Source organism: Zootoca vivipara, chromosome 11 (genome assembly GCF_965207765.1).
Source record: "Zootoca vivipara chromosome 11, rZooViv2.hap1.1, whole genome shotgun sequence".
Lineage (NCBI taxonomy): Eukaryota > Metazoa > Chordata > Lepidosauria > Squamata > Lacertidae > Zootoca > Zootoca vivipara.
Genome location: NC_142594.1, coordinates 58,472,667 through 58,500,393, shown reverse-complemented (window position 1 = coordinate 58,500,393; position 27,727 = coordinate 58,472,667). Strand labels below are relative to the sequence as shown.

The 27,727-nt window shown below is 51.2% G+C and overlaps 1 protein-coding gene across 2 annotated transcripts; it reads right to left on the bottom strand.

Annotated features, from left to right (window-relative positions):
* Positions 1-58: 58 nt before the first annotated feature.
* On the bottom strand, positions 59-25,853 carry SUSD2 (sushi domain containing 2). Of its 2 annotated transcripts, none has more exons than XM_060280477.2 (14): positions 25,641-25,853; positions 23,693-23,897; positions 19,908-20,059; positions 17,167-17,334; positions 15,383-15,554; positions 14,050-14,251; positions 10,622-10,707; positions 10,254-10,522; positions 8,720-8,863; positions 7,845-8,003; positions 4,836-5,087; positions 3,408-3,680; positions 2,135-2,317; positions 59-227 (listed from the first exon to the last, which is right to left on the bottom strand). In XM_060280477.2, exons 1-14 carry the CDS (start codon positions 25,711-25,713, stop codon positions 148-150), a joined length of 2,418 nt encoding a protein of 805 aa, XP_060136460.1. In that variant the 5' UTR covers positions 25,714-25,853; the 3' UTR covers positions 59-147. The 2 variants fall into 2 exon arrangements, with proteins under 2 accessions (XP_060136460.1, XP_060136461.1); XM_060280478.2 differs by having other exon boundaries at positions 23,693-23,894.
* Between the last annotated feature and the right edge of the window lie 1,874 nt (positions 25,854-27,727).

Here is a 27,727-nt window from a genome sequence, read left to right as displayed (position 1 = left end):
ATGTTCCCATCCTTGGAGTCCAATTGCTCATGAAGAAATTTTTTGACAAACAACAAGAAAAAATCTGCAGCTTTATTCCATCGCAAGCCAAAGGCCAGAAACGCAGCTTTGCGGCCGCCTCTCTGGGTCTTCCGTGCTCCAAGGAGGCTAAATGATCCAGTGGGGGGCTGCCAAGCTCAGGAAGCCCAGGATACCAATCGTGAACCCCCAGGGAAGGGCCCTGCTCCCTGCAGAAATGGGGAGAGACAAAGCCAGGCTCAGTCCAGGGTTGCAATGTCAGGCGAGATTGCCCTCCCTGCGGGTGCACAAAAGGCAACCAAGCCCCAAAGGCTGCCTTGCTGTGGTGGGTTCTTTCACTCCGGGGCTGGGGGTGGCAGGGGGCCTGAAGAGCTCTCCAGGGGAGACTCCCTGGGTCCTTATCATAAATAATAATAAATTTTATTTATACCCCACCCTCCCCAGCCAAGACTGGGCTCAGGGTGGCTAACACCGGATAGAAAACAATTGATTAAACGACAGCTTAGAAACAAGATGAAATACAACATTAAAATGCAGCCTCATTTCAGTAGAAACTCAAATCAAAAACTGTTTGGGCCACCTTTTGAACCACAGTTTATTCATCCTTTTGTATTAGTGGAGCAGGGGGTCAAAGGGAGGGGCAGGGGCTGCCCTTGAGGAGAGCTGGTGGGTGTGGAGTGCAAAATAAACAACATGCTTTTCTTTGCAAACCCAGGAAGGAGGTTTCCACCCAGTAAACCTTGTTTGTAGGGTCCCTGCTCAAGCTAATGCACTGCCACAAGCAAGCATTGGGGGATGGGGGGGGCCTCTCTCAGGCTCCCTTGCACTAGATTAGAAAAAGGCACTTGGCCACACTACCCAAAATGCACTGGGGTTGTCCATTTCTGCCCAGGCCAAACACATTGGGAGTGTTTGTGGCCCAAAGTCGAGTCTCACTGCATCTCAGATCAGGGGTAGCATTTAACTGGAAAGAGCCATTGACACGACCTTAAAGGGAATGGCTGCATCCTCGACCCGATGCCTGGATTGGGCTTCCTAAGTGGGCCTTTGATTTGGAAATTGTAGCACCTGCATAATTGTGCAGGGGGTGGTGTTGGAAACATGGAGGAAGCCTTGAGGGTTCTCTGGTTGGGGAGGGAGGGAGGTCCCTCCAAAGGGTCCCTGCAGAGAGGCTTCTGCAGGGAGCCATTCATCCCCGTGGCCTCCAGAGGGCAGCCGCCACCTCTGCAAGAGCCTTTGAGCCACTTTTGAGCTAAGGAGCTAAGGAAGAAGCAACTGGGCAAGCAGAGCAAAGATGCTGCCCTGGAGCAGAAGGAGGCTTGGCTTGGCTTGGCTTGGCTTCCTCCGCCTTGTCTCTCTCACCCTCCCACTCCTGCCTGGGACTGTTTTGGGAAGAAGAGACAAAGGACAGACTCCCTCGGAAAGGGGCAGGCTCTCCTTCACTCGAGGCTTTGAAGCAGAGGTTGGGTGGCCCCCGGCCAGGGATTCTTCAGCAGCAATTCCTGCATTGCATTGCATTACATTGCATTGCATTGCATCGCATTGCATCGCATTGCATCGCATCGCATCGCATCGCATCGCATCGCATGCGGCTGGATTGGATGACCTTTGCGAGGGTCCCTTCCAGCTCTGGTTGGAGGGTTGTCAGGTCCCAGCAAGCACCACAGCCGCCTGCCGTTCTCCCTTCCCAAGCCAGTGAGATGCATCAGAACAGGGGTGCCCAAATTTTATTCAAAGAGGGCCAGATTTGATAACGTGAACATGCTTGAGGGCCGACCAAAGCTGTTGACCTTATTTTAGAATTGAAGTTGTTGAGCTTTTTTTTAGGATTTTACAAACTGCCACAGGGGCTGGATTAAACCGACTGGGGGGGGTGGATTAGGCCCCCGAAACAGACTCTGGACAGGTCTGCTTTAGAAGAAAACCGCCCTGGTATATTTTTCATGGTTTTCAAAGCACTTGGGAGCAAGCAGGCTTCCTTCATGCCCCAAATGCAAAGAAAAAGTGTCTGTTTGGTTGGGGGTGAGTGGGGAGAGCCTTAGACTTTTGCTGGTACAGGGCCACAGCACGGGAATGCAAAGCACCCCACAGGAATGGGGCTGAAGGGATCACCTACCTGCATTTGGCTGGCATTTGGTGGCGCTGCCTGACCAGAGCCCGTCCTCCTGGCATGTCCTGGCTGCTGATCCCTCAAGGTTGAACCCAGGACTGCAGTTGAAGCGGACGGTGGATCCTGCTAAGTAACTGGTTCCATTCTTCTCGCCGTGGGAGGGGGGAGCCAGCCAGCCACAAGAAACCACTGGGGGAGAAAAAAGTGGGGTCTTTGGGGCCATGCAAGTGTGCACCTGCGTGGCATTGGGGAACCACGCTGGGAAGAGAATGGCCTGCAAGGGGGAGCACAGCAGAAGAGCAGAGAGAAGGGCCAGACCCAGCCTCTGCCGCTGCTCAACTTAATAGGCTCCCCACGGCAGGACTGGGGTGGTTGCTGCCTTGGGGGGGGCAGCCCAGGAAGAGCGGCTGCCTGCCAGGGTGGGCTTGGCAGGGCATCCTCCTGCCTGGGGGTCTCTCCCTCCAGGCTCCCTTCCTGCTGTGCATAGATGGTCCGTTTACATTTCTTGGTGCAGAAAGCATGGATCTGATGTGTAGAGATCTTTCCTATTCTAATGAGTTCAAGGGGGTGTGGGAAGTTTCTTTGTGTGAAAGAAACAAGCAGAAGGTTCCTGATGTTTGGGTTATTCCTTCAGAGAAGCTGAGTGCAGCTGCCTTAAACTGGTCCTGTTATCTCTTTCAGTCGAGGTCATGCTGACTATAAAAGTAAGATCAGAAGGAGCCTGGGTTTCACTCTTTTCTATCTCTCTTTCCAACTGTGTATGCTTAGTGTTAAGTTTTAGTCTTAGTATAAGTTATTGTAAGTTTAAGTGAAGTCTGCTGCAACTGGACTTCTGATGGACAGGGCCAATCCTGAATGTTTTGGAATTGTGACCATTCTGCTCATTTGCCTTCAGTAGCAGTAAAGCTCTGCTGGATGAAATTCAATTGCCTCTGGTCTGTTTTTGGGGAATCCTGCAACATGTTTAAGTTTTTACTCTGCCAACCATACACTGGAGTTCTGCTGTGGATCAATATTGAGTAGAATTTCCATTTCCTCTCTGCCTGTGCACTTGCTTGCTCCCAACCATTCAAAGCCCCCTTCTCAAGCTCTCCCCAAGGAAGCAGCTGGATTTGCAAGATCTGAGGAATGGGGCATGAAAAGAGGGGTGGGCAGCGGTGAAAGAGGGTGATGAGGGTGGTGCTCCCATCCCCCATCCCATTCAGGCACCTGGCAATACCTTTCCCTGTGACCCTCCCTCGGATCCCCCCTTCCCCGGCAGAGCTTGCCCTTGGCTCACCCGGCTGCAGGCTCTCTTCTAGGTGCTTGTAGATCCGGTGGGACCATCTGGTGCTGTTCCCCACCGCGAGGTCTCTTGTCGTCAGAGCATCAAACCTGCAGAAAAGGTCCGACTGGCAGAGTTGGGCCACTTCCTGAGTGAGGGGATCGGTGGGATCTTCAGGGGCCCGGAAGATGGGCAGGAAAGAGGGGTCATGCTTTGGCCCATAGAAGAAGGTCTGCAGCAGGAACTGGCTGTCGTAGGTGAAGAGGGAGGTTTCATTCTTGATGGCCCCTGCAAAGAGGAATGGGGAGCGCTGTCGTTCCCTTGAACCAGACCAACCTCTTGTAGGGCAACAGCCCCATCTAGCCAGCATGTTTAAGTCTAATTAGTGCATGAAGGGGTTAATGCCATAGAGTAAGCTGTCCTGCTAGGTTTTGCCCAGGTCACTTCCCCTTACCTTAGGAGGAAATAGGTAACCAAGCCTTTGTTCCATCTGTCTACTTCAGTGAACTTTGGTGTGTGAGGAGGTGTGAGTTGCTCCAGCTCAGCAACATGGCTTTAACCAGCCTCTTTTGTTCCAGACAAGAATGGCGTCTGAAACTAACGTTTTCCAATACCAGTAATTTAGGAACTTTTGCCTCTTTGTAACTAAGCTACATTTCACTGTCTGCAAGTCTTTTTTTTCTGACTGCTATATGGAAAAGCACATTTTATTATATATTTTTAATAAAATTTCCATACCACACTTCTTCTGAAGAGCATGTGAAACTGACCTTTGGAAAATTTGTAAGTAAACTATTTTTAACTTACCAGATGTATTGTCTTTTCCTATGCTAGCGGAAGAGGGACACTTTGGAGATAAACTTTCTAAGGGGACATTTTGAAACTCACCGAAAAGGGCACATTTTAAGTCCCTCCACTGTACCAGCTAGGTGAGGGTGTGGGAGACCTACCCACTCACCTGGAGGGCACCGTCAAAGGTCCTACGCTCTGGAGCAGGAGAAAACAAGCTTGCTCCATCCTCCGTGTGACAATCCTCCAGATATTTGAAGATGGCTATCACATCACCTCTGGCTCTCCTCTTTCCCAGGCTGAACATACCCAGCCTCTTCAACCACATCTCATAAGAAAGACTTGGCTTCTAGACGCTTGGTCATCCTAGTTGCCTTCCTCTGCACACCTTCCAGCTTATCAACATCCTTCTTAAATTGCGGTTCCCAGAATTGGACACAGTATTCCAGGTGAGGTCTGACCAAGGCAGAATAGAGTGGGACTATGACTTCCCTTGATCTGGACACTAGACTTCTGTGGATGCAGCCTAGAATAGCATCAGCTTTCGACTCATGGGAAGCTTGTGGTCTACTAAGATCTTTTCCCAGCCAAGGGCCAGGCCAGCTCCTCTCTCTCTCTGCCCCTTTCTTTGGGAGAAGCTGAACGCTCACTTACAGTCTGCGCCAAATGCAAATAGCTCTTCTGGGCTGCAAGTGTTGGCATCTAGGATGGTCCCATTGCGGAGGGTCAAGTCGTCCCGGGGGTTGCCATTCATGACCCCAAAGAGCCCCTGTGTGTGATTCAGGAACTTTGGGGGCAGCAAAGCAGTCAGGCTCAGCAACCTCCCCGCCTTCCTCACTTCGACTCCGACTCCCGAGGAGAACATGGCAGTGACGTTCAGCCCAGGGGCAGTGGAGAGAAAGAGACCTGCCAGGGAAAGAGGGAAGTGTAAGGATTAATATTATGGGGCATCTGCACAGCACAGCAGGGGGGATGTTTGAAAATGTATCCAATGCACCTCCTCAGTATCCAATGCACCTCCACACACTGGTTTGTTGAGAAGAAGATTTGGTTTTCTCCTCCATGACTCAGTTCTGCTCTTCAGGATTCACAGAATCCATGAGGGACAGCAGTCGTAAGAACCGAAGAACAGCCTCCTGGATCAGGCCAGTGGCCCATCTAGTCCAGCTTCCTGTTCTCACAGGGGACAACCAGATGCCCATTATGGGAAACCTTGCTGAAGAAATACAACCTGCCTTCCATCTGCACTTCACAGCTACATTATGGGAAACCAGCAAGCAGGATTCGAGCACAAAAGCAACTCTCCCCTCCTGCGCTCTCCAGCAGTTGGGATTCAGAAGCACCACTGCTTCCAACCGGGGAGGGCAGAGAAGAGCCATCTTGGCTAGTAGCCAATAATAATAATAATAATAATAATAATAATAATAATAATATATTATTTATACCCCGCCCATCTGGCCGGGTCTCCCCAGCCACTCTGGGCGGCTTCCAACAGAAGAATAAAACACAATAATCTATTAAACATTAAAAGCCTCCCTGAACAGGGCTGCCTTCAGATGTCTTCTAAAAGTCTGGTAGTTGTTTTCCTCTTTGACATCTGTTGGGAGGGCGTTCCACAGGGCAGGCGCCACCACCGAGAAGGCCCTCTACCTGGTTCCCTGCAACTTGGCTTCTCGCAACGAGGGAACTGCCAGAAGGCCCTCGGTGCTGGACCTCAGTGTCCGGGCAGAATGATGGAGGTGGAGACGCTCCTTCAGGTATACTGGACCGAGGCCATTTAGGGCTTTAAAGGTCAGCACCAACACTTTGAACTGTGCTCGGAAACGTACTGGGAGCCAATGTAGGTCTTTCAAGACCGGTGTTATGTGGTCTCGGCGGCCGCTCCCAGTCACCAGTCTAGCTGCCGCATTCTGGATTAGTTGTAGTTTCCAAGTTACCTTCAAAGGTAGCCCCACGTAGAGCGCATTGCAGTAGTCCAAGCGAGAGATAACTAGAGCATGCACCACTCTGGAGAGACAGTCTGCAGGCAGGTAGGATCTCAGCCTGCGTACCAGATGGAGCTGATAGACAGCTGCCCTGGACACAGAATTGACCTGCGCCTCCATGGACAGCTGTGAGTCCAAAATGACTCCCAAGCTGTGCACCTGGTCTTTCAGGGGCACAGTTACCCCATTCAGAACCAGGGAATCCTCCACACCTGCCCGCCTCCTGTCCCCCACGAACAGTACTTCTGTCTTGTCAGGATTCAATCTCAATCTGTTAGCCACCATCCATCCTCCAACCACCTCCAGACACTCACACAGGACCTTCACTGCCTTCACTGGTTCTGATTTTAAAGAGAGGTAGAGCTGGGTATCATCCTTACCGTATACTGATGAACACCCAGCCCAAACCCCCTGATGATCTCTCCCAGCGGCTGCATGTAGATGTTAAAAAGCATAACTCTCTCCACCTCCACAAATTGGTCTATCCTGCAGTTTGCTTGTTTTGGAGCCAACGTGGCTTCACATAATATGGACAGGCTTATTTGGTGTCTGCAAACGTGACATGAAGGCTGGCAACATCAACCCTTCCATGTGGGAACCCCTTGCAGACGACCCCAGTGCCTGGAGACAGGCAGTCAGGTCATGTATCCACGGCAGTGACCAGAGGAGGGATGACCATGCTCCATCTGCAGCAGCACAACCAGACACCTTCCTCTGCCCCAGCTGCAACAATACATGTCTCTCCCATATCCACAGCAGGAGCTGTAACCTTCCAACGGTTTAACTTCACCCCCAAAGGCTCACTCCTCCATTGTCTCCCGAGACAGATGCCAACCAACTATTTGGTTGCAAGGCTTCTTGGCCTTAGATTTAAATTATGCAGAAGTTTAAGTTGCAGTCACATCAAAGCCTCAGGGAAGAATCCAAAGTACAAAACGAGGAGGAACCGAGAAGGAGGCAGTGAGCTTCTCCGGGAGGCATCTAGGTGGGAAAGAAGATGCTGGACCAGCTAATCCGCTCTGCTTGGTTCTTTGGTTTTTGTGACTGATATGGAATCTTAGAACTGTAGAGTTGGAAGGGATCCCAAGGGTCATCTAGTCCAACCTCCTGAAATGCAGGAATCTCAGCGAAAGAATCCTTAACAAGTGGCCATCCAATCTCTGCCTAAAATCCTGCCATGAAGGAGACTCCACAACCTCCCGAAGGAGAGGTTCCACTATCAAACAGCTCTTACTGTCCTGATGTTTGGTCAGAATCTCATTTCTTGTAATTTGAAGCCCTTGGTTCAAGTCCTGCCCTCCAGAGCAGGAGAAGACAAGCTTGTTCCCTCTTCCATGTGACAGCCCTTCAGATATTTGGAGATGGCCATCATATCTCCTCTTAGTCGCCTCTTTCCCAGGCTCAACATACCCAGCTTCTTCAACCATTCCTCATAAGGCTACATTTCCATTTTCCTCCTTGGCTTCTTATCTTAACATTCGTATTATCCTGAAGGCTACCAGAGCTGGGCTCCAGCAGACAGCCATGGGCTAACCTGAGGCCCTCCAGCCTTTGCTGAACTCCAGCCCCCACCCACAGCCCTGGTCAGCAGTCTTGCCCCTGTGCTTAAGCAGAAAGGAATCCCTTGCAGGGCTTCTGAAATCCTCCCTGGCCAACCCTCCTGCTCTCCATGTCTCACCATTCAAGTCCATCCAGGTTTGTTCAGAGAAGTTGAGTGCCTTCTGGTTGAGCAGGACCTCCAGCCCATCCGAGTGCTCTGGGATACGGATCTCCACCACATCTGAGCGATTCTCCTGCATGGCAACGGAAGAGAAGCCCGTCACCTTGGCCTCAGTTCCTGCCAGGCAATTGCAAACATCAGTCTGGTGCACAAAAGTCTCAAGAGACAGAAAGTGACATGTTTATTTCATTTTTAAACCTGTGCTCTACTTTTCTGACCAAAAGGCCCCCAAAGCATCTTCTATCCAGGTTAGGAAACAGGAAAAGCCAAACGCCGTTAGAAACAACAGTGGAATTTAAACATCAATGGGCTTTGGAACCACAGAAGGTTTGGGAGAAAATAGCAGCTTTAACCAAATAGTCAAACCTGCAACCCCCCCCCCCAAATGTTGCTGGGCTCCATCTCCAAACAGCCCCAGCTGGCATGGCCAATGGTGAGAGATGACGGAAGATGGGAGTTCAGCCACATCTGTAACCCCCTTGCCAAATGTAAAATGCCCAACAGAGTGGCTAGGTCCCACTTGAGAAGGGGTGTCATAACACTGGTGCCACCACTGAAAAGGCATCCTTCTTAGAGCTCCTCGCAGAAGCAGCAAGGGGGATCTCGAGCAACACTTACCCCCAATTTATCTGAATTTACAGGGTGGGACCTATAGATGATGCTCCTTAACTTGTCCCCAGGACATTTAGGGCTATAGAAACCCCAAAATCAAGTCTTGAATTGAACTCCGAGTTTCAAAAACTGGCAATTCTTCAATTGCAGAGTTGGAACAGACTCCAATGGTCTTCTAGTCCAACCCCCCGAAATGCAGGAAAGGAGACAGAAGGCCTCACCATTTGACAGCTTGGCACGGTGGGTTCTCCCTTGGATGCTCAGGGAGGTGAGGCTGGATTCCAGCACAGTATATTCTCCAAGGCCTTTGAAGGTGAAGTTAGTCCCGTCAAAAGTGACAAAGTGAGGGTCTCCAAAAGCTGAGGCTGTTCAGCAAATGCAAAGACAGAGAACATGCATTACGAGCGCCATAACGGAGACCGAATAATGTAGGGCTGGCATAGGGTTCTCTGGGCATCTGTGCCCAAATGGGCCACCTGCCCCCTTTTCTAAGTGGCAGGGGTAGTGGGGGGAAGAAATGAGTTGCCATGGGTTGGCCTTGGCTCCAACCCAGAACCAACCTGCACTGGTGAAGGAGGGCCCAGACTTGCCCTGAGGAAAGTCCTCCGCCAGGGAACCATCTCTGGCCAAGCCTAGTCCTCTCCTAAGCCTTGCCCTACACCAGGCATCCTCAAACTGCGGCCCTCCAGATGTTTTGGCCTACAACTCCCATGATCCTAGCTAACAGGACCAGTGGTCAGGGAAGATGGGAATTGTAGTCCAAAACATCTGGAGGGCCGAAGTTTGGGGATGCCTGCCCTACACAATGGCATAGCAGGGGTTGCAAGTGCCCGGGGCTGTGCGGAAGCAGGTGGGTGGGTGGGAGGGAAATGAATGGAGTACATAGGCACATTCAACTGCATAATGGCATCTGCATCACCCAGGAGCTGTCAAGTACAACATCCCTAGAGTGGAGACAGAAGGGGATGTCTGGACCAGTCAGCCAGAACTTCCTGTTTCTCCTGGGCTGGGACAGACTTCCTCTGCATGTGACTAGAGGTGGATGTGGCCTCACCTGTGCAGGTAACAAAAGCATAGGACTGGCAGCCATCTCTCTCTCTGACTTCATTCGTCCAGCAAGCAACATCTGCTTAGCCAAAGATGCTTCCAGCCAAGAGAGAACAAAGGACTATCTCCTTATGGGATAGACTCCAAGTGTATGTAACTTTTTCTAAGCTGAGTCTGCCTTCTGGGATCCTATTGTGAACAGATGTGTAATGTAAGTAAACTCTTTTTATACTTTTATAGAAGACTGTGTTGTGTCTTATCTTTTAGGAGGGAATAAAGGGGGAAATACCAGGACAGTATTATCAGAGAGGTTTTAGCGAACCTGAGCAAACGTATCCGCTGTGTGACTTTAAAAAGGGGAACCCTGCTAAATTGTGGAACTTGTTAACCGCTGTGTGACTTTAAAAAGGGGAACTCTGCTAAATTGTGGAACTTGTTAACTGCTGTGTGACTTTAAAAAGGGGAACTCTGCTAAATTGTGGAACTTGTTAACACAAGTTGGAATAGGATATAATAAAACAATATATCCTCTTCCCACAGGAGCCAGCCCATTTCACTGCCCAGTTCCCTTGCAGAAAATATACAGCTACGTACATCAAATTAATTGGGTGCCCCCAGCGTGGCATTTGCCTCCTCTCTCCCTCTCCCCCCTCTCTCTCCTTGTGCTATTGGTACAAAGAAGGGCTGAGTGAGGTCAGGAGAACATACCAACTCTGGGGGGACGGTACTTCCTGCAGCCACTTGAGGGACGGCGTTTGAGGTAAGTGGGGCAGTTATTGGACCACAAGCAGCAGTAGTAGAAGCTGATGACGTCATAAATCCAGTGGGAAAAGCCAGGGACCCTGGGGGGCTTTTCATAAGGGGGAGCCCCCCAGTCGTGGCCTCGGTCCGGTGTGCTTCCCCCGACGGAGTCTCCGGTGAGGACCTGGGTCCCTGCAGCACTGTAGCAGCACTGCTGCCCTGAGGAGTATCGTGGGCTGGAAGAGAAGGCAAAGGGGCTCAGCAGACCTTTCCACAGAAGGTGGCAGGTCTTGGCCACTGCGAGCCCAGCCTACGGTGCACCTGGAGAGACTTACCTGGCCTGAACCCCCCGGACACAGTGCACTGCCCCCTGGTGGTAGGTGCAGACGCTGCCCTTCTCTATGTCACACCCGTAGTCAGTCTGGAAGGGAGAGAGAGCAGAGGATGGTCAACTCACGGGTGCCCCCCTTCCCCACTCCTAAGCCCCACTTGCAGATTATTGTCGCTGAAAGCACCTTTTAGCCTCAAGGTGGCTTAAAACCAAGTCATGAAAGCCGTAAAAGAAGACATGAGTTATCTGCCAGAATGGTCATCTTCAGAGGGTGGTTCTCAAAGCAGGCCTTGGTCAGAACACACCTGGAGTTCTGTCTCCAGTTCTGGGTGCCATGATTTAGGAAGGATATGGGCAAGCTGGAACATGTGCAGAGGAGGGCAACCAAGGTGATCAAGGGTCTGGAAACCAAGCCTTATGAGGAACGGTTGAAGGAGCTGTGGATGTTTAGCTTAGAAAAGGAGACTGGAGAGATAGGTAAAGGTAAAGGGATCCCTGACCGTTAGGTCCTGTCATGACCGACTCTGGGGTTGCGGCGCTCATCTTGTTTTACTGGCCGAGGGAGCCGGCGTACAGCTTCCAGGTCATGTGGCCAGCATTACTAAGCTGCTTCTGCTGAACCAGAGCAGCACACGGAAACGCCGTTTACCTTCCTGCTATAGCGGTACCTATTTATTTACTTGCACTTCGTGCTTTTGAACTGCTAGGTGGGCAGGAGCTGGGACCGAGCAATGAGAGCTCACCCCGTCGCAGGGATTCGAACCACCGACCTCTGATCGGCAAGCCTTAGGCTCTGTGGTTTAACCCACAGTGCCACCCGCGTCCCATCTTCAAAAACCTGAAGGGCTGCCACATGGAGGATGGAACAAGATTGTTTTCTCCTGTTCCGGAGGATACGACTCAAACTAATGGATTCCAGTTACAAGAAAGGCGATTCTGACTATCAGGAAGAACTTTCAGACAGTAAGAGCCTCAGAGAGGTGTGGACTTTCCTTCCTTGGAGGTTTTTCAGCAGAGGTTAGATGGCCATCTGCCATGGACGCTTGAGCTGACATTCCTGTCTTGCAGGGAGTTAGACTAGATGACCCTCAGGGTCCCTTCCAACTCTGCTTCTATGAAATCCTGAGACGCCTGTGCAGGGAGGAGGTTTGTGTGGTGCCCAGTGGGTGCTATGTCTCCCAAAGATGCCCTGGTAAGGACTGGGGGCGTCCATGGGAGTAGGCAGCCTTTGACCTGGTTGCAGAGCATGCCTTGTGCCTGGAAATGATTAAGCAGCTGGCAAAAGATTCTGGCAGGACACATCCGTGCCTTGTGGCTAAAGTTTCTGAGCAGTCTGCAAAGGCAGCCCCATTCGAGTAGGCAGCTCTAGGTGTCCCCAGAGAGCAAGTGAGGATATCCAAATTCCGATTGCAGCAGCAGCAGCAGCTGGGTGCTGGGTGCCATGAGGTGTCCAAATTTTCTTGGCACCTTTCCAGGGAGGGTGCTTCCCCCATACCTGGTTCCTGGAAGGAAGGGATTCTGCTGCAGCTCCCTCGCTGGGGACGAGCACAAAGCTCCAGGGAAGCAGGGAACCAGCTGAGCCTGTTCTCAGAAGGGCAGGCAGATCAGCTGAACTTTCACAACATGGGGTGATGCCAGTTTCACAGCTGGCTTGAAACTGTGATTCAAGCAGCTGGCTTGAAACTCTGTGTTTTGGCAACACAGAGACCCACCCTCAGTGCAGGGATCCCAACTCACAGGCTGGAGGAAGGGGGGGGGTGTTGAGGCAGAGGCTACCCAAGGAAGAACTTCTAAGCAGGGAGGGGAGTCCTCTCTTGCACAAATGTCCTCTTGCATCATGCATGGAGAGAGAGCAGATGAACCCTGAAGTTGGGTGTGGCCAAGAAGGTTCTGGAGGCTTTTGCTGGGAAATTCCATGACAGTTAGAGAGGTTAAAAGCAAACTACAAGAAAGAAGATTCCACCTAAACATTAGGAAGAACTTCCTGACAGTAAGAGCTGTTCCGCAGTGGAATTTGCTGCCAAGAAGTGTGGTGGAGTCTCCTTCTTTGGAGGTCTTGAAGCAGAGGCTTGACAGGCATATGTCAAGAATGCTTTGATGGTGTTTCCTGCTTGGCAGGGGGTTGGACTAGATGGCCCTTGTGGTCTCTTCCAACTCTAGGATTCTATGATTCTATGAGTTCAGGAACCTGCTTGTCAAGGCACAGATCACCAGCCCACCTGAGCCTCACTCCCAGAGAGGGGCAACAACAGCTCGCGCAGAGCAGCTGGTTCCTCTGCAAAAAGGTTGGGGTGTAAGGGGTGTGTGGGTGTGTTTGTGGGTGTGAGTCTTTATGGCCTGTTGCTGTTCTGGATTTCCCTGGCCCAGACCTGTGGTCACTTTTTTGCTGCTTGGATTAACCACAACAAGTGGGAGAGTCATAAGAACCTCAGAAGAGCATCTGCTGGACGAGGTCAGTGGCGCATCTGGTCCAGCGTCCTGTCCTCACAGCATCCACCCAGATGCTCATTATGGGAAACCCACAAGCAGGATGTGAGCACAAGAGCAGCTCTCCCCACCCCTGTGGGTTCCCAGCAACTGGGATTCAGCAGCATCGCCAGTGTGCTGTAGTGGTTAAGAGCGGTAGGCTCGTAATCTAGGGAACCAGGTTCGTGTCTCCGCTCCTCCACATGCAGCTGCTGGGTGACCTTGGGCTAGTCCCACTTCTCTGAAGTCTCTCAGCCCCACTCACCTCACAGGGTGTCTGTTGTGGGGGAGGAAGAGAAAGGAGATTGTTAGCCGCTTTGAGACTCCTTCGGGTAGTGATAAAGCGGGATATCAAATCCAAACTCTTCTTCTTCTTCTCCTCCTCCAGCCTCCATGGAGGCAGAACGCATCCAACCTCTGCTATAAAACTTCCAAGGAAGAAGAGTTCGACCCCAGGGGCTGACCTTGGGGTCTGTCATGTACAATCTGGATGCAGAGGTGTGGGGGGAGGCACCAGCTGAGGAACCCCCAGGGGAAGAAAGCTCAGAGCCAGGGGATTGGGGTGGTCAGAGGAAGAAGACTGTCGGAAGCTGAAGAGGCAACAGGTTTTACTGAGCAGGGAGAGGCTGTGGCAGAGAGCAGAGGGGGGTCAAGAGGCAGACTCCAGAAGAAGCCAGGGAAGCTCCCCCCCCCTGTTGCAACCAGCTCCCCTCCCCTCTGGTCTCCCAGAACGTGCAGAGAAATGAAGAGGGAAGAGAGACAAGAGGAAGGAGTCTTAGGCTGCTGGGGAAGGAACCAGGGAGGAGTCTTAGAGAGCGGTGGGAAGGCGGGGACTTTCAGTCCTTGCAACTCCTTCCTTTGGGGCAAGACCTACTGGGAAGAGTTGCTGTGACCACTAGGCCTGCACTGTTTTCTTTGCCCCACCCTGCCACTCCAGCGCCTCAGGCGAGACACAAAGGACCTTACGTGGAATCGCCCCACATCCGCCCGGGCCTGTGCCAAAGTGCAGGGGCAGTCCGGGATCTCCTCTAGGAAATTGGGCAGGCCTGCCTCGAGGGCGTCCCACTGGCGGCACTTAGCTGTGGCCCACGTGGCTGGGTCCTTCCGGAAGTCGCCTCCCAGGTGCCAGGCCAAGGCATGCTCTGTGCTCCAGATGGCCGCCACGTTGCTGGAGGAGGGGAGCAGAAGAGAAAGAGGGTGGGATGTAATCCATTGGAGCAGTCAAGTACAGCATTCCTTGTTTTGCTAGAGTGGACATGCAGGGGAATGTTGGTCCAGCCAGTTTGAACTTCCTGTTATACCTGCTGGGGCATCCTTCCTTTGCATGTGACCAGTAGGTGGGTGTGACTTTTCCAGACCTGGTAAAAGGCTACCTCCTTCTCTTCTTTTTCGTCCTCGAAACTTCCTGATTCACCTGGACTGTACTGCTGGCTGCCCCAGGTAATTATTACCCCAGGTAATAATACTGGGGAAGCTACGAACATGAGTTTGACCAAACTGCGGGAGGCAGTGCAAGACAGGAGTGCCTGGCGTGCTATGGTCCATGGGGTCACGAAGAGTCGGACACGACTAAACGACTAAACAACAACAACAACAACAACAACAACAATAATAATAATTTATACCCTGCCCATCTGGCTGGGTTTCCCCAGCCACTCTGGGCAGCTTCCAACAGGATATTAAAAACACAGTAAAAGATCAGACATTAAAAACTTCCCCAAACAGGGCTGCCCAGATGGGGTAATCATGTTTGTACATGTTTGTAACTTTAAGCCTTAAGCCTGCCTTCAGGGATCGCCCTGGGCTCTGCCTGATCATGAGTAAAACTCCTTTTTGTTACTTATGAGTAAGACTGTGGTGTCTTTATTCTTTTAGGAGGGATCAAAGGGGTCTTACCAGGAATAATAGAAGTTAAGAGATTCTGCAGCCAGCTTCCTGCTGTGTAATAGGGGAATGCACTCTGCTATATGAAGAAACTTGCTAGCGCGACTTAGGAAGGATCATATTAATCAATAGATCCTCTCCTGTTACCCACAACATTCCCACAAAGAGAAAGTTTGCAGGCCTGCAGGCGAGCTCTTCCGTCTCACGTCTGTGTCCACCAAACCACACATCACGAAAGCACAGTTGCTTCCTAGCCCAATCCGAGGCATGTGCTGGCAGCCCCGCTGAGCTCTCTCGCAGCTCGGAGACTGGGGTGCCTAGGAGAACGAGACCCTCCCCATCACATGAGCCCCAGGAGGTTGCTGTCCTGCTGGGAGGATGACACACGCCCCCCCCCCCAGGATCTGTGACTCACCTCTGACCATCGGAAGCAGCGGCAGAAGAAATCCTCAGAGCCCCCACTTCCCAGGCCGAGTACTGAGCCGAGGGGACTGGCAGGAAAGTCCAGGCTCCCGTGTTGGTCAGGTTTCTCTTCAGGGTGTAAAGATATTTCCATTCAGCTGCCCAGGAGCTGGAATAAGGCTTGCCTGACCAGGGGAGGGAGGGAGGAAGAGCTGGCATTTGGATGAGTTCTCTGAAGGGAAGAGCTGTTCAACTGCAGGGCAGACTCCCTCAGAAGGCGGTGGGCTCTCCTTCCTTGGAATCATAGGGTTGGAAGGTACCCCAAGGGTCATCTAGTCTGACCCCCAGCAATGCCGGAGTCTCAACTCAAGCATCCATGACAGATGGCCTTGGAGGTTTGTAGACAAAGGTTGGCTGGTCGTCTGGCATAGTTGCAGTTCCTGCATTTCAAGGGGTTAGACTAGATGGCCCTTGGAGTCCCTTCCAACTCTACAATTCTAGGATTTGATTATTATTATTATTATTTATTCATTTTACCGGTATATACCACCCTTTATCAAAATATCCCAGGGTGGTGTACAATGTTAAGAACATATTTTACACAGCATAATAATAAAAGCTTAATAATAGACAGCATACTAATAAAGTACCTCGGATTACCAACGCTTCAGGTTACAAACTCCGCTAACCCAGAAATAGTACCTCAAGTTAAGAACTTTGCTTCAGGATGAGAACAGAAATCGTGTGGCGGCAGCGGGAGGCCCCATTAGCTAAAGTGGTGCTTCAGGTTAAGAACAGTTTCAGGTTAAGAACGGACCTCCGGAACGAATTAAGTTCTTAACCAGAGGTACCACTGTAAGAACACTCCCCTCCACCCCACACATTTAACAAGCTATAGATTATTTAATTTCTGAAGGCATGAGTAAAAGAGGAATGTTTTTGCCTGGCTCCTCAAGACATGTAAGGATGGCGCCAGGCGAGCCTCTCTGGGGAGAGCATTCCACAGCCAGGGAGCCACTACAGAGAAGGACTGCTCTTGTGTTTCCATCCTCTGGACCTCTCAGGGAGGGGGGCATAGAGAAGGGCCTCGGGTGACAAGCTCAGGGTCCGGGTTGCTTCATATGGGGAGATGCAGTCCTTAAAGTATTGAGGTCCTGAGCCGTGTATGACTCAAGACATCCCACCATGTGCCACTGAAGGCTTTACTGATATTATCATTATGCTGTGTTAAACATTGTCCTGTCCCATTTCCCCCCTATTATTTCAGATGAGACAAAGGACCAGCTTTGCCTGTTCCCAGCACTTCCCAAGAAGTGGCCAAAGAAGACAGCTGCCCCACAGAAGCACAGAAGCTGAAAGCACAGCTATCTCCTGCAAGAAAATAATAATAATAATAATAATAATAATAATAATAATAATAATAATTTATTTATTTATTATTTATGCCCCGCCCATCTGGCTGGGTTTCCCCAGCCACTCTGGGCGGCTTCCAACAGAAGAATAAAACACAATAATCTATTAAACATGAAAAGCCTCCCTAAACAGGGCTGCCTTCAGATGTCTTCTAAAAGTCTGGTAGTTGTTTTCCTCTTTGACATCTGTTGGGAGGGCGTTCCACAGGGCAGGCGCCACCACCGAGAAGGCCCTCTGCCTAGATGCCTCGCAAATGAGCCTGGACAATGTTTCATTCCAAAAAGAGTCAGTTTTTATGTATCCAGCTGCTTCATGCGGCACAAGCTTAATATCTGCAATACCTTACTCCTCACAAGACCCGCGTGGACACAGGGGGAGCCTTACCTGTTTCGTTATAGCCCCAGACTTCGACATTGACATGGCTAGCTTGGAGCGTCCGGTGGTTCCAGGTGACCGTCAGGTTCCCCCCGGTGCCAGGAGTGCCATAGTACTGCCACTTGGTTTCGTTCACCAGGGTGCTTTTTTCCAAAGGAGACACTTTGCTGTGATGAACTGCACGACGGAGCAAAAAGTGCCAACGGTGAGTCCCTTGTTTTGCACAGCCCTTGAGCAGGGAGGGGGGGCTTTCTGTTTCTTACTGGCTGAATGATGCTAATGTTGTGGGTTGGGGGGGTGTCATTTGGGATGGTGCCCTGAGTCCTTCCCCATTTGGGGGGTTCTGCACCCAGCGAGGGTTAGAAAGAGAGGGTTCTAAACCAGTCAGACTAGGTTCTCCGTAAGACAAGGACCTTTGCAGGCCATGGAAGTGTCCTCCTCAGAAGAATGAGTCAGGCTGCAGGAGCTACAACTAAGGGAGGGGTCTTTAGGCTAAAGGGTGGGCCTTGTGAGGAAGGCCCTGATCTGCCCACTATTCGACCTGGCCAGTGTGCCAGGGATCTCCTGCCAAGCCTCTTCCTATGCCAAGTGGGTACTTAAGGGGTCCACCTGAGGAACAGAAGAAAGACCATGAGAAGAGAGTGAGGCTTTAGAAAGCTGAGCTGTTTCTTGCAGCTTGTTCCCCTCCCAACATCAGGGGATCCAGGTGCAGGACTTTTTTTCTAGCTGGAATTCATCAGAACTCAGCTCCAACACCTCTCAGGTGGGGACCATTACCATGATAAGCTCATGGGGAGTTCCGGCACCTCTTTTCCTAGCAAAATGGCACCAGTGATCCAAGACTGGCTCTTCTATGGAAGTTGACCAATCTTGCTGGTTCTTTGTGAATGAACTTGAACAAATTTTGTGAACAGACTGGGATTAGTTCAGTTGTAGAACCGCAGGACTTGCATTTCTTCCGCATTCTGCTCTTACCTTCTACCTGCTCCCCCCTTTTATTCTTAATAAGGTTCCTTAAGATGACTTCCAAAGTGTGTATGTTTGCCAAGCTCAGGGTTTTAGTACCTCCCTCCAATGAACACTTGATATTCAGGCTACTGGGAGAAGGGGCAGACTTTGGTAATATGGCACTCTGTGCTTGCCCAGGTTTGGCACGCACTAACTAGGCAGGGGTCAGCAACCTAAGGCCCATGGGCTGGAAGCGGCCTGCAGAGGTCATTTGACCAGCCTATGAGCTGCCCGCGAAGTGAGGTGTCCGCCCAACCACTACGCTAAACCAGCGCAGGAACCTGCTTCTGTGGCATCAGAAATTGCATCTGCTCAGATGCTGAAAATTGCGGGCACTTGTACGATCTGGCCCACGGAGGGATCTCTGCGGGGCCAATCCGGCCCAGGCAAGATAAACCTTGCTGACCACTGAACTAGGGTTTGGGAAGGAGGCAGGAAGGCACCTCCTTGGCCCCTGCACCCCGGGGGGGACGGGACCGGTTGTGCTGCCCCAAATCCACTCTGCTACGAGTTAAAGATTGAAGTTGTAAGCTATCTAGCACACACTGGGAGAGACTCAGAGTGTGGGCTGCTGCTACACTCCAGGCAAACCTCAAAGGTGCCAGCTTGAGTTGAGAAGAGCTGAGGCACTGGCTTGGGACCTTTTAAAAGTCATTGCTTTAGTTAGTGCATCATAGCCTCCTCCCATCTGGGCTGCAGGAATAAGTGGGAGGGTGGCAGAAGCCCTGCAGGGCTGTTGTGTTGCAGTTGGCAATGGAGGGGGTGGGAGAGACTGTCTTCTTGGACACCTCTCTTTTGCCACAGGCCTTTTCTCCACTCCCTCTCCTAGATGCAAGGGAGAAGAACAAAAGTCAGTGTGTTGGGGGCAGGGCCAGTGCTAGGGTTTTTTGCGCCCTAGGCGAGATCACCTTCTGGCGCGCCCCCCCCCATTTCCCTGGGGCCACCTCCACTGCGCCTCTCAGCTGTTGAGTGGCTTCAGGCCGTTCTCCAGAAGCCGCTCAACAGCTGAGAGGCGCAATGGAGGCGGTCCCAGGCAGCACCGGCGGGTGGCAGGCTGGCCAGCGCCCCCTCCATTTTGGCGCCCTAGGCAGCTGCCTAGTTTGCCTTAATGGACACGTCGGCCCTGGTTGGGGGTGAGCTGAGCTGGAAGCAGCCTGGAAGCTGCTTGCTCTGTGCTGGGTCCAAAGCTGCCATGAATGGAGAGGCAAGCTTGTGTATGTATGTGTAAATAAATCATATATCCTAAGGACATCACAATCTCTACTGACCCTCTTTCCAAGGAAACCAAACTCTCGGTAAAGCTCAGGAATCCTAGGAATGCCTTAACACTCAAACATAGCGGTGGCCTGTAACACTATTTATGGCATGCAAAGAGGCATCCCTGAAATTCGTCTTTAAGAGCAGGCCACGAAATGCAAAGAGGGACATGGCAAGCCCCAGACAGACTCCTCAGGCAGCCGAGTGTCTCCCAGAACTGCCTACGGCTTCTTCCAAGCAGCAGCTCCACGAGGCAGGAAGGCCTGGCTGCCCAACATTCTCTTCGCCACCCACATTACATCGTGACACAGTTTCAGCCACAGCAGAATCCCTTCCCAAGTGCTGGAAATGAGGGCAGTTGCTTTGGGAACACCCAGCCTCCTCCCTCGAGGAAACAGGCAAGGCAAGCAGAGGGCAAGGATGCGTGGAGGCAGAGCTTGGGCTCTGTGGAGATCAGGGAACCTGTAAACTGGGAAACAAGTCACCTGACACCCAGGTTGCCGTCCAGGGAAATGTCCGCCCTCCATCGCTGGAAATCTCCAGCTTCAGGATCCCGATCTGGTAGAGCAAGGGGGAGATGCAGTGGACTCGGCCATCTCCGGCCACGTAGCCACTGGTCTCGACTGACCCTGCAAACCTGTCAGTGCCAAAGAGAAACCACAGTGTGACCCAAAGGAGGAAGGGGCAAAGGAGGAGCAGGGGTCGGTTTGGAAGCCCTGGGTTCAAATCCCACCACCTCAGCCGCTGAATTCCTTGGTGGCCCTGCAGGCTAGGTGGATGGTCAGTGCGCCACTCTCCCAGCTCTCCCTCCGTCTTTTCCTTCCGGCATTGCACAGCATGATTGGCTCCTGCCAAGGCCAGCTGGAAGGAATCGTTTTATAAAAGCAAAAGGGATTAAGACTGCAAGCAACTGGTTTTATGCACTAGGACCATAACAGGCAGGAACAACAATCGGCACTTGGTGAGATTCGCCAAAGACTTCTAACTTCTTTGATCGTTGAAAGCTGACATTCAGTGCTGCAGTCTGGCAGTCCTTCCTTTCCAGAAGAGATGGCTAGTAGGACAGTCTTTTGGGGGGAAGAGATCCCAGTGGAGGAGTAGCAGCAGCAGCTGCTGCCTCTTTAGGACAGACAGATGGCCTTGGGTGTCCCCAGCTGCTTTGAAGGATGTAGTTACAAGACCATTCCGAAAGGAAACCCCCAGCCTTGAACCCAAGGGAGTGCAGTGGCTATTGCCTGGAGCAGGGGTCAGCAACCTAAGGCCCATGGGCTGGAAGCGGCCCGCAGAGGTCATTTGACTGGCCCACAAGCTGCCCCCAAACCAAGACGCACGCTGTGCTAAACCAGAGCAGCGTGGTGTGGGGACTTGCTTCCGTGGCGCCGGAAACCGTGTCTGCGCATGCACAGATGCCGAAAATTGCGGGCACAGGTGCGCAATCCGGCCCACAGAGGGATCTCCGCAGGACCGATCCGGTCCAGTCAAGATAAACCTTGCTGACCCCTGGCCTGGAGGAAGGGTTTTGTGTGGAGAGTTATTAGACCACTTCAAGGTCTCCTGAATGAGATCCATTTCAACCTGATTTGGGGTCTGGTTTTAACCCTGGTCGTTCCATCTCTATCTGAAGGACCAATTCCAGAAGTCAATTGGTGTTGGGGAAATCACTGGTTGACCCCACAGCCGTTTATGCTCTGGAGTTCTGCAGGGTTTCTTCTTCTCTCCCATACATGAGCCTTACATTTGTCCCTATTGACATTCATGTTATTGGTTTTGGCCCAGTTCTCCAATCTGTCAAGTGTGGGAGGATCTGCAGCCAGATCACAAATGCATGAGTCAGAAACGTACACTTTAAACTTTTGGGGCGGAAGGAGGAACAATAGAAAACACACTTTTCTTCTTACCTCTTGTCCAGAGAGGTGCACTGCATTTTGAACCAGACTATGGACTTTTGTAAATTTTAAAGATTATTGTCTGCCTAATTTTCATCACTGTATTTGTTGAATCCTGGCAAGTCTTTCAGTGTGAGGAAACTTTTATATTTTTCTTGTTTACTGAGCATGATTTCTTTGTTAAGAGGGAAACGCCGAAGGGTAAAATCAAACTCTGCCCAAGCACCCTTGGATATCATAATTATGCCACATTGCGCAACATTGTCCTTAAAAGCTTCTAGAGATAAGCTGCACATGGATGGCAAATTAACTCTGCTGAAATAGGTATTGCATTCTTACACAAGTAAGAAGAGGAAGAAGAATATTTAAAATATCGTCTCCTATTAATTAATTTATCCTTATCTTCTATCAATACTTATTTCATGGAAGTGAGGGAGATACAAAGAGGTTGTAGATAATACAAGGGTGTGAAATAAGTATTGATAGAAGATAAGGATAAATTAATTAAGAAGTAAGATATAGATTGAGTTTATAAGGATAAGATATTAAAGATATAGTAACAAGGTAATATTGAAGTAATAATTAGAGCTCATATAAGATTTAGAATTTACTAAGTATGAAATGTAAAGAATCGCAGTAGGAGGTGGAAAGAGGAAGTCAATAGATTAGAAATAAGGGTTATAAGTAAGAATTTTTGTTTTTGCATTTTTGTATTTTTTGTATTTTGTGTGTTTTGTATTTCTTTTTTGTGTTTTGTATTTTTGTATGTTTTTGTTGTTTGAAAAAATCTTTAATAAATACATTTGGGGAAAAAAATATCCTCTCCTCCTCATCTAAACCCATTCAACATTATTGTCATATTGAATTCTGATTCTGCCTTCTGCAGCATTACGGTAGCTACCCCTCCCAGTTTGGGGTCATCTGCAGATTGGATGAGCCCCCCCCTCAATTCCTTCATCCCAGTCATTTATAAGGATGTTGAACAACAACGGGCCCAGGACAGAAACCTGCAGCACCCCACTTGTCACTTTTCTCCAGGGCGACAAGGAACCATTCATGAGTCCTCTCTGGGTTTGGTCAGTCAAGCAGATCCATATCCACCTAAGTCAGGGGTCAGCAAACTTTTTCAGCAGGGGGCCGGTCCACTGTCTGTCAGACCTTGTGGGGGGCCGGACTGTATTTTTTTTTAATGAACAAATTCCTGTGCCCCACAAATAACCCAGAGATGCATTTTAAATAAAAGGACACATTCTACTCATGTAAAAACATGCTGATTCCCGGACCGTCCGCGGGCCGGATTGAGAAGGCGATTGGGCCGCATCCGGTCCCCGGGCCTTAGTTTGGGGACCCCTGACCTAAGTGTTAACCTTGTTCAGCCCACATTGTATTCTCTGCAAGAATATCATGGGGGTCCTTGTCAGAAGCCTTACTGAAATCAGAACAAAGAGTCTGTTGTTTCAGGTAGGGGGGAACGAAAGATGCTTCAGCAATGGGACCTGGGATCTCCCAGCCCTGGAAAGCTACATGATTTGGGCCCTGCCCTATTTCAAACAGGAGCACACCACAGATCTCCATGGCAACACTAGGGGATGCGCACTCTTCCCTCCCTCTTACTGGTTTTTATCATGCCATTCCCCTTTCTCACTGCTGCAAACCTGTGAGGAGCAGGTCTGCCTGGGAAGCCGAATCCCTGGCTGTGAGCACCTGGCCACTTGCTCTGCATCCAACATGCTTCCATTGCTGGTTTTTGGAACCGGGTACAGACTGGATCAGCCACAACCCACCTCTATCCTGTAGTTCAGGTAGAGGCAAACTCAGCCCTCCAGATGTTTGAGGACTACAATTCCCATCACCCCTGACCACTGGTCCCCAGCTATGAGGCGAGGTGAGGCAGTTGCCTCAGGGGGCAGATCTGGGTTTGGGATGTGTGCTGCTCCCCTCCTCTGTGCCCCTCTGCCATGCCTCCCACCCCACACTGCCTGCTCTTCTTTCCTCCAGGCTGCCTCCAGGCAGTGGTGGGTGCAGGGGTGTGTGTGTGGAGGGGTGGCCATGTGATTGTTTTGACCACCACATTGTTGTTGTTTTTTGTTTGCCTCAAGCAGCTGAGGTGTGTACACTTGTGGCAGCCACTGCACATGGGCAGGTGATGGCTTCACAAATAAGAGTTTTGAGAAGGGGGATTGCAGGGCCAGGGAAAGCCAAGAGCTCATGCGAATCTGGAAAAAAGACCTCCCCCCCCAACAGTGTGAAAATGTGACCTGAAATGCAGTGGGGGGACGACGACCCACTAACATGTGCATTAATGCACATGCGCATCCCAGGCCAAGAACAAGCCCAAGTGCTCATGTCGTGAACTACCGATCCTTCTGGAAATCTCAGCTCACCTGCAATTCACGTGGGAAGAGCTGCTGACGGTCACGTTGAGGAGGCTAAAGTCTTTCCCCCCAAGGAGGGTTCCTGAGTAGGGAGAGGCGTTCAGGCAGAATTCCCAGTAGTCAGGGCAGCAGATTCCCAGGGACTCGCAGGTGGCGTGGCAGGAGCAGCTGCTTCGAGGAGTCCCACAGTAACCAGAGCAGGAGTCTTGGGCTACTGGTTGGAAAACCGGAAGGAAGTTGAGAATGGTTGCCTCCTTTGTGCACCAGAGCAAAGAGATTTCCTTGGGGGACAACAGGGGAAGCCATCCTCCTTTTCTAGCGCTCACACAAAGACCTGTGTTTCTCTCAATGGGTGGTCAACTGGATGCTCTGAACTAGGGCTGGGCAATATCAATACTGTATATCATCCAGAACCAGTTTGAAGTCCATATTGTGATATTGGTTTCGTGTTTTTGACCTGGGAATATATCACAGATCATGATGTGTGTGAGAGAGTTTGTGCCCTATGCAAAAAAAATCACAGTGTGGGGAAAACTGTGAAGCCAGCCAATGACTCTACATTGTTCCACCCTTATTTCAGAAGTAAAATAAAAAAATTCCTTCAGTAGCACCTTAAAGACCAACTAAGTTTTTATTTTGGTATGAGCTTTCGTGTGCATGCACACTTCTTCAGATACTGAAGTGTGCATGCACACGAAAGCTCATACCAAAATAAAAACTTAGTTGGTCTTTAAGGTGCTACTGAAGGAATTTTTTTATTTTACTTCGATCCAGACCAACACGGCTACCTACCTGTAACCTTATTTCAGACATTGTGATATATCAATATATTGCGATGTTTAGCTGGTGATATATCGCGATGTTGAAAACCAGAAAACCACCCAGCCCTACTTTGGAGGAGGGAGTGTTTCCTCTTGGCCTGGGAGAAGCTGGGGGTGTGGAATCGGTGTTTGCTTGGCTTCCTGCTCGTAGCCTTTGCTCTTCCAGGACACCTGTGCTCTCCCAGCACCTGCTACTTTTCGACTGAGGTTAGGCACAAGTCGCCTTCCGCCTTTCTTGAACACGCACACCACGCCCCTGAGCTGTGTGCATGTTTGGATCCCTCCCCAAGCAGGCTGGGACTTTGCCCATCATCAGCCCAGGCAGCCTGGGCATGCAGGGGCAATGTGCAATGCACATTGATGAGGGGCAAAGTCCCACCCTGCTTGGTGAAGGATCCAAAGGTTACATGCAAACCTTTGGTCTCTTCCAAGCCGTTTGCAGGGGGACGTTCTCCTGGATCCCCCTCTTGGGCCTTATTCCACTGCTCTCAGAGAATAATACCAGCGTGGTCCAGGTTGTGCTTCCCTTTGGGAAGATGTTTCTGACTGGAGACAGTTTTAACCCTTTCCTCTCTGCCAGAGCTGGGGTCCTTTGCATGGCTGGGCACTACTGGCTGACTGTTTCAGCCTCCCACCATGCCCACCGCGGCAGCCCCTTCCTCCCAGGGCTGCCTCTTGCTTTTGCAACCCATTCCCTCACCACGACCACCCGAGTCCCTTCTGCTGTTGCTACCCAACCGCCCCTCTGAATCTGGCCATGCCAACGCTCCGTGGCTGCCACCCTCCCTTTCTGGCTGCCTGGGGAGGTCCCTGAGCTGATGCTGAAGAGCCCAAGAGCCCCCGGGGGCAGGAGCGGGGGGGGGTCTTCGGCCCTTGGGGCCTCTCTTTCCATCCCTGCTCCGGATTGTCCCAGGAACAGAGGAAAACACGAGGAAGCAAAACAGAAGGAGAGGAAGCACCCGGCTGCCGAAAGGGAACAGCGAGAACAAGCTCGGTTCCTCTGCAGTGGTTGGAATGTCAGTAGCATCAGGATCCGTCCGCGCACCCAGCCTGCAGTTTCATCCCCTGGTCCACCTGCTGGAACTACCCTGCTTCGGATTAGACGCGAGACAGAGCCGAACTACCCTTGAACTTACCTGCTCCCAGTAAAACAAGGCTGCAGAAGAAGACGAGGGAGAACGAGGCTCTCCTGCTGCAAATCGCCCTCATACTTGGCTTGGGGCGTTTTATCTCCCCCTCACGCTGTCCTCCCGGGTGGGGGGGAGGCTCTTCGCAGATCTTTCCCTCGGGAGGGAGAAGAGATCCGAGCAGCTCAAAGTTTCTTGAGGAAATGTTTACAGGAGGGAAGAAAGCCGCAGCGGGTCACATTCCTTGGCGCTGCCAGGCACGCCTCTCTCTTGCCCAGATGTCAACAGCAGCAGCAAAAGCAGACCTGCCCGGTGCTGAGGCAGTAAGTTACTTCCTGACAGTAAGAGCTGTTCGGCAGTGGAATTTGCTACCAAGGAGTGTGGTGGAGTCTCCTTCTTTGGAGGTCTTGAAGCAGAGGCTTGACAGGCATATGTCAAGAATGCTTTGATGGTGTTTCCTGCTCGGCAGGGGGTTGGACTGGATGGCCCTTGGGGTCTCTTCCAACTCTAGGATTCTATGAACTGCGAAGGTGCATCGCCTGCTCCGCGCTTGCCCCCCTTCCCGCAGGCCGGCCGAGAGCGAGAGGGCTCTCCTACTTCCGCTGCTCTGCCCTGGCATTTGGGAGGCAGGGTGTCCCCGAGAGAGCCCGGAGGGGAGCAGTTCTCGACGGCCACGTTTGCTTGGCTTTGTTCCACTTCACTTTAATTACAAATATATCCAAGAAACACAACACACGTGGGAAGAGCGATTCCCGAAAGCAAAGTCTCTTGCTCCACACATAAGAAACAGGCATTGGAAAGCAAACGGAAACGGGGGAAATCAACACACCGAAACCCCAAATGCAGAGCCCTGTTATTATGCTGGGGGAAGAGAGCTTTCCTCGTCTCTGACCTCCCCACCCCACCCAGCAGTTTATTTCTAGTGCAAAAGTCCGTAAATGTAAATGGGTAGCACCACCAACCTCCCCGCCCCCCGCAACTTGTTCAAACCTAGATCTTTATTCATTGACATCACAGAGGCTGAGGAGGTCCCACCTGCGGCCACGTGCAAGGGGGCTTTTTCTGCGCCAGTACGCCCCCCCTTCAGGGACCCCCTGGCTGCCCCAAGAGCTCGCCGAGACCCCCACTCTCTCTCCTTCCACTCTGCTGGCAGCCAAAGGAGACTCTCCTGTTGATTCCGCAGCAGCTGTCAGTTATTTGCTGCGGATTCCCTCTGCTGTTTCTCCTTTTTATTCTTCCCGTTTTCTTTGGGTTTTTGGTGCTTTAAAAATCCTGCTGCTGTCGCCGCCGCACTGTGAGCCACTTTGTGACTTGAAAAGTGGGGTGCAATTATATATAGACAACTGCAACATATGCATTGTAGGGGGTTGGACTAGATGACCCTTGGTGTCCCCTTCCAACTCTACGATTCTATGATATGCCTCCCCTTCCTAACCCCATCACTGTTTGAAGATTTAGCCTTATTTCCGCTCCTATTCCCCCAGTTCTTTGCTGCAATCGTTTCTTCCAACATTCATCCCCAAGATTTTTATTTTTTGTTCACCAACCCCACCCCCCTTGTACAGCTAAGTGGAAGGATGGCATCTGGCATCTGGCATGGAATCCACGGCTGCTGCCCTCCCTCCACACACCTCATTCCACTCCTCTTGGGTTTTATGTAACTCTGGCCACCGATCTCTGCAGATTAACCCATTAATTAAGTGCCGTTTCGGACATAGCCAGGACGATGGCTCAGGGTGCCGGATTCTAGGCTTGTAGCCGGCCAGCACAAGCTCAGGTGGCCGGATGTGGACCAGCGAATGGCAGCTGGATCTTGACAGTCTTGTGATAGGTTCTGGAGTCCAGGAGGTGGGAAGGCAGCCTGTTCTGGATGGGGAAGGAGCAGGATCATAGCTTGGGGAAAGTCCTAGATCCGCGTTTGCCACTAGAGGTCCAAGTGGCTAGGAGTGCTTGTCCCCAGCTCTGGCCCCTTCTGGACAGAGGTAACTTGGTCACGGTCCTCTCTGCCCTGGCCTCTTGACACCTGAGATGTGCATTTTCAGAACCTTTGGCTTGTGATTTCATAGAATCCTCGAGCTGCAGAGTCGGAAGGGACC

Bases quoted from the DNA above. Each gene is read 5' to 3' on its own strand.
- SUSD2 (XM_060280477.2), bottom strand. From the start codon at position 25,713: ATGAGGGCGATTTGCAGCAGGAGAGCCTCGTTCTCCCTCGTCTTCTTC. The intron at 23,898-25,640 runs GTAAGTTCAAGG...TTTTCCAACCAG, and splicing joins CCTTGTTTTACTGGGAGCAG to TAGCCCAAGACTCCTGCTCT. The intron at 20,060-23,692 runs GTGAGCTGAGAT...TGGCACTGACAG, and splicing joins TCTTCCCACGTGAATTGCAG to GTTTGCAGGGTCAGTCGAGA.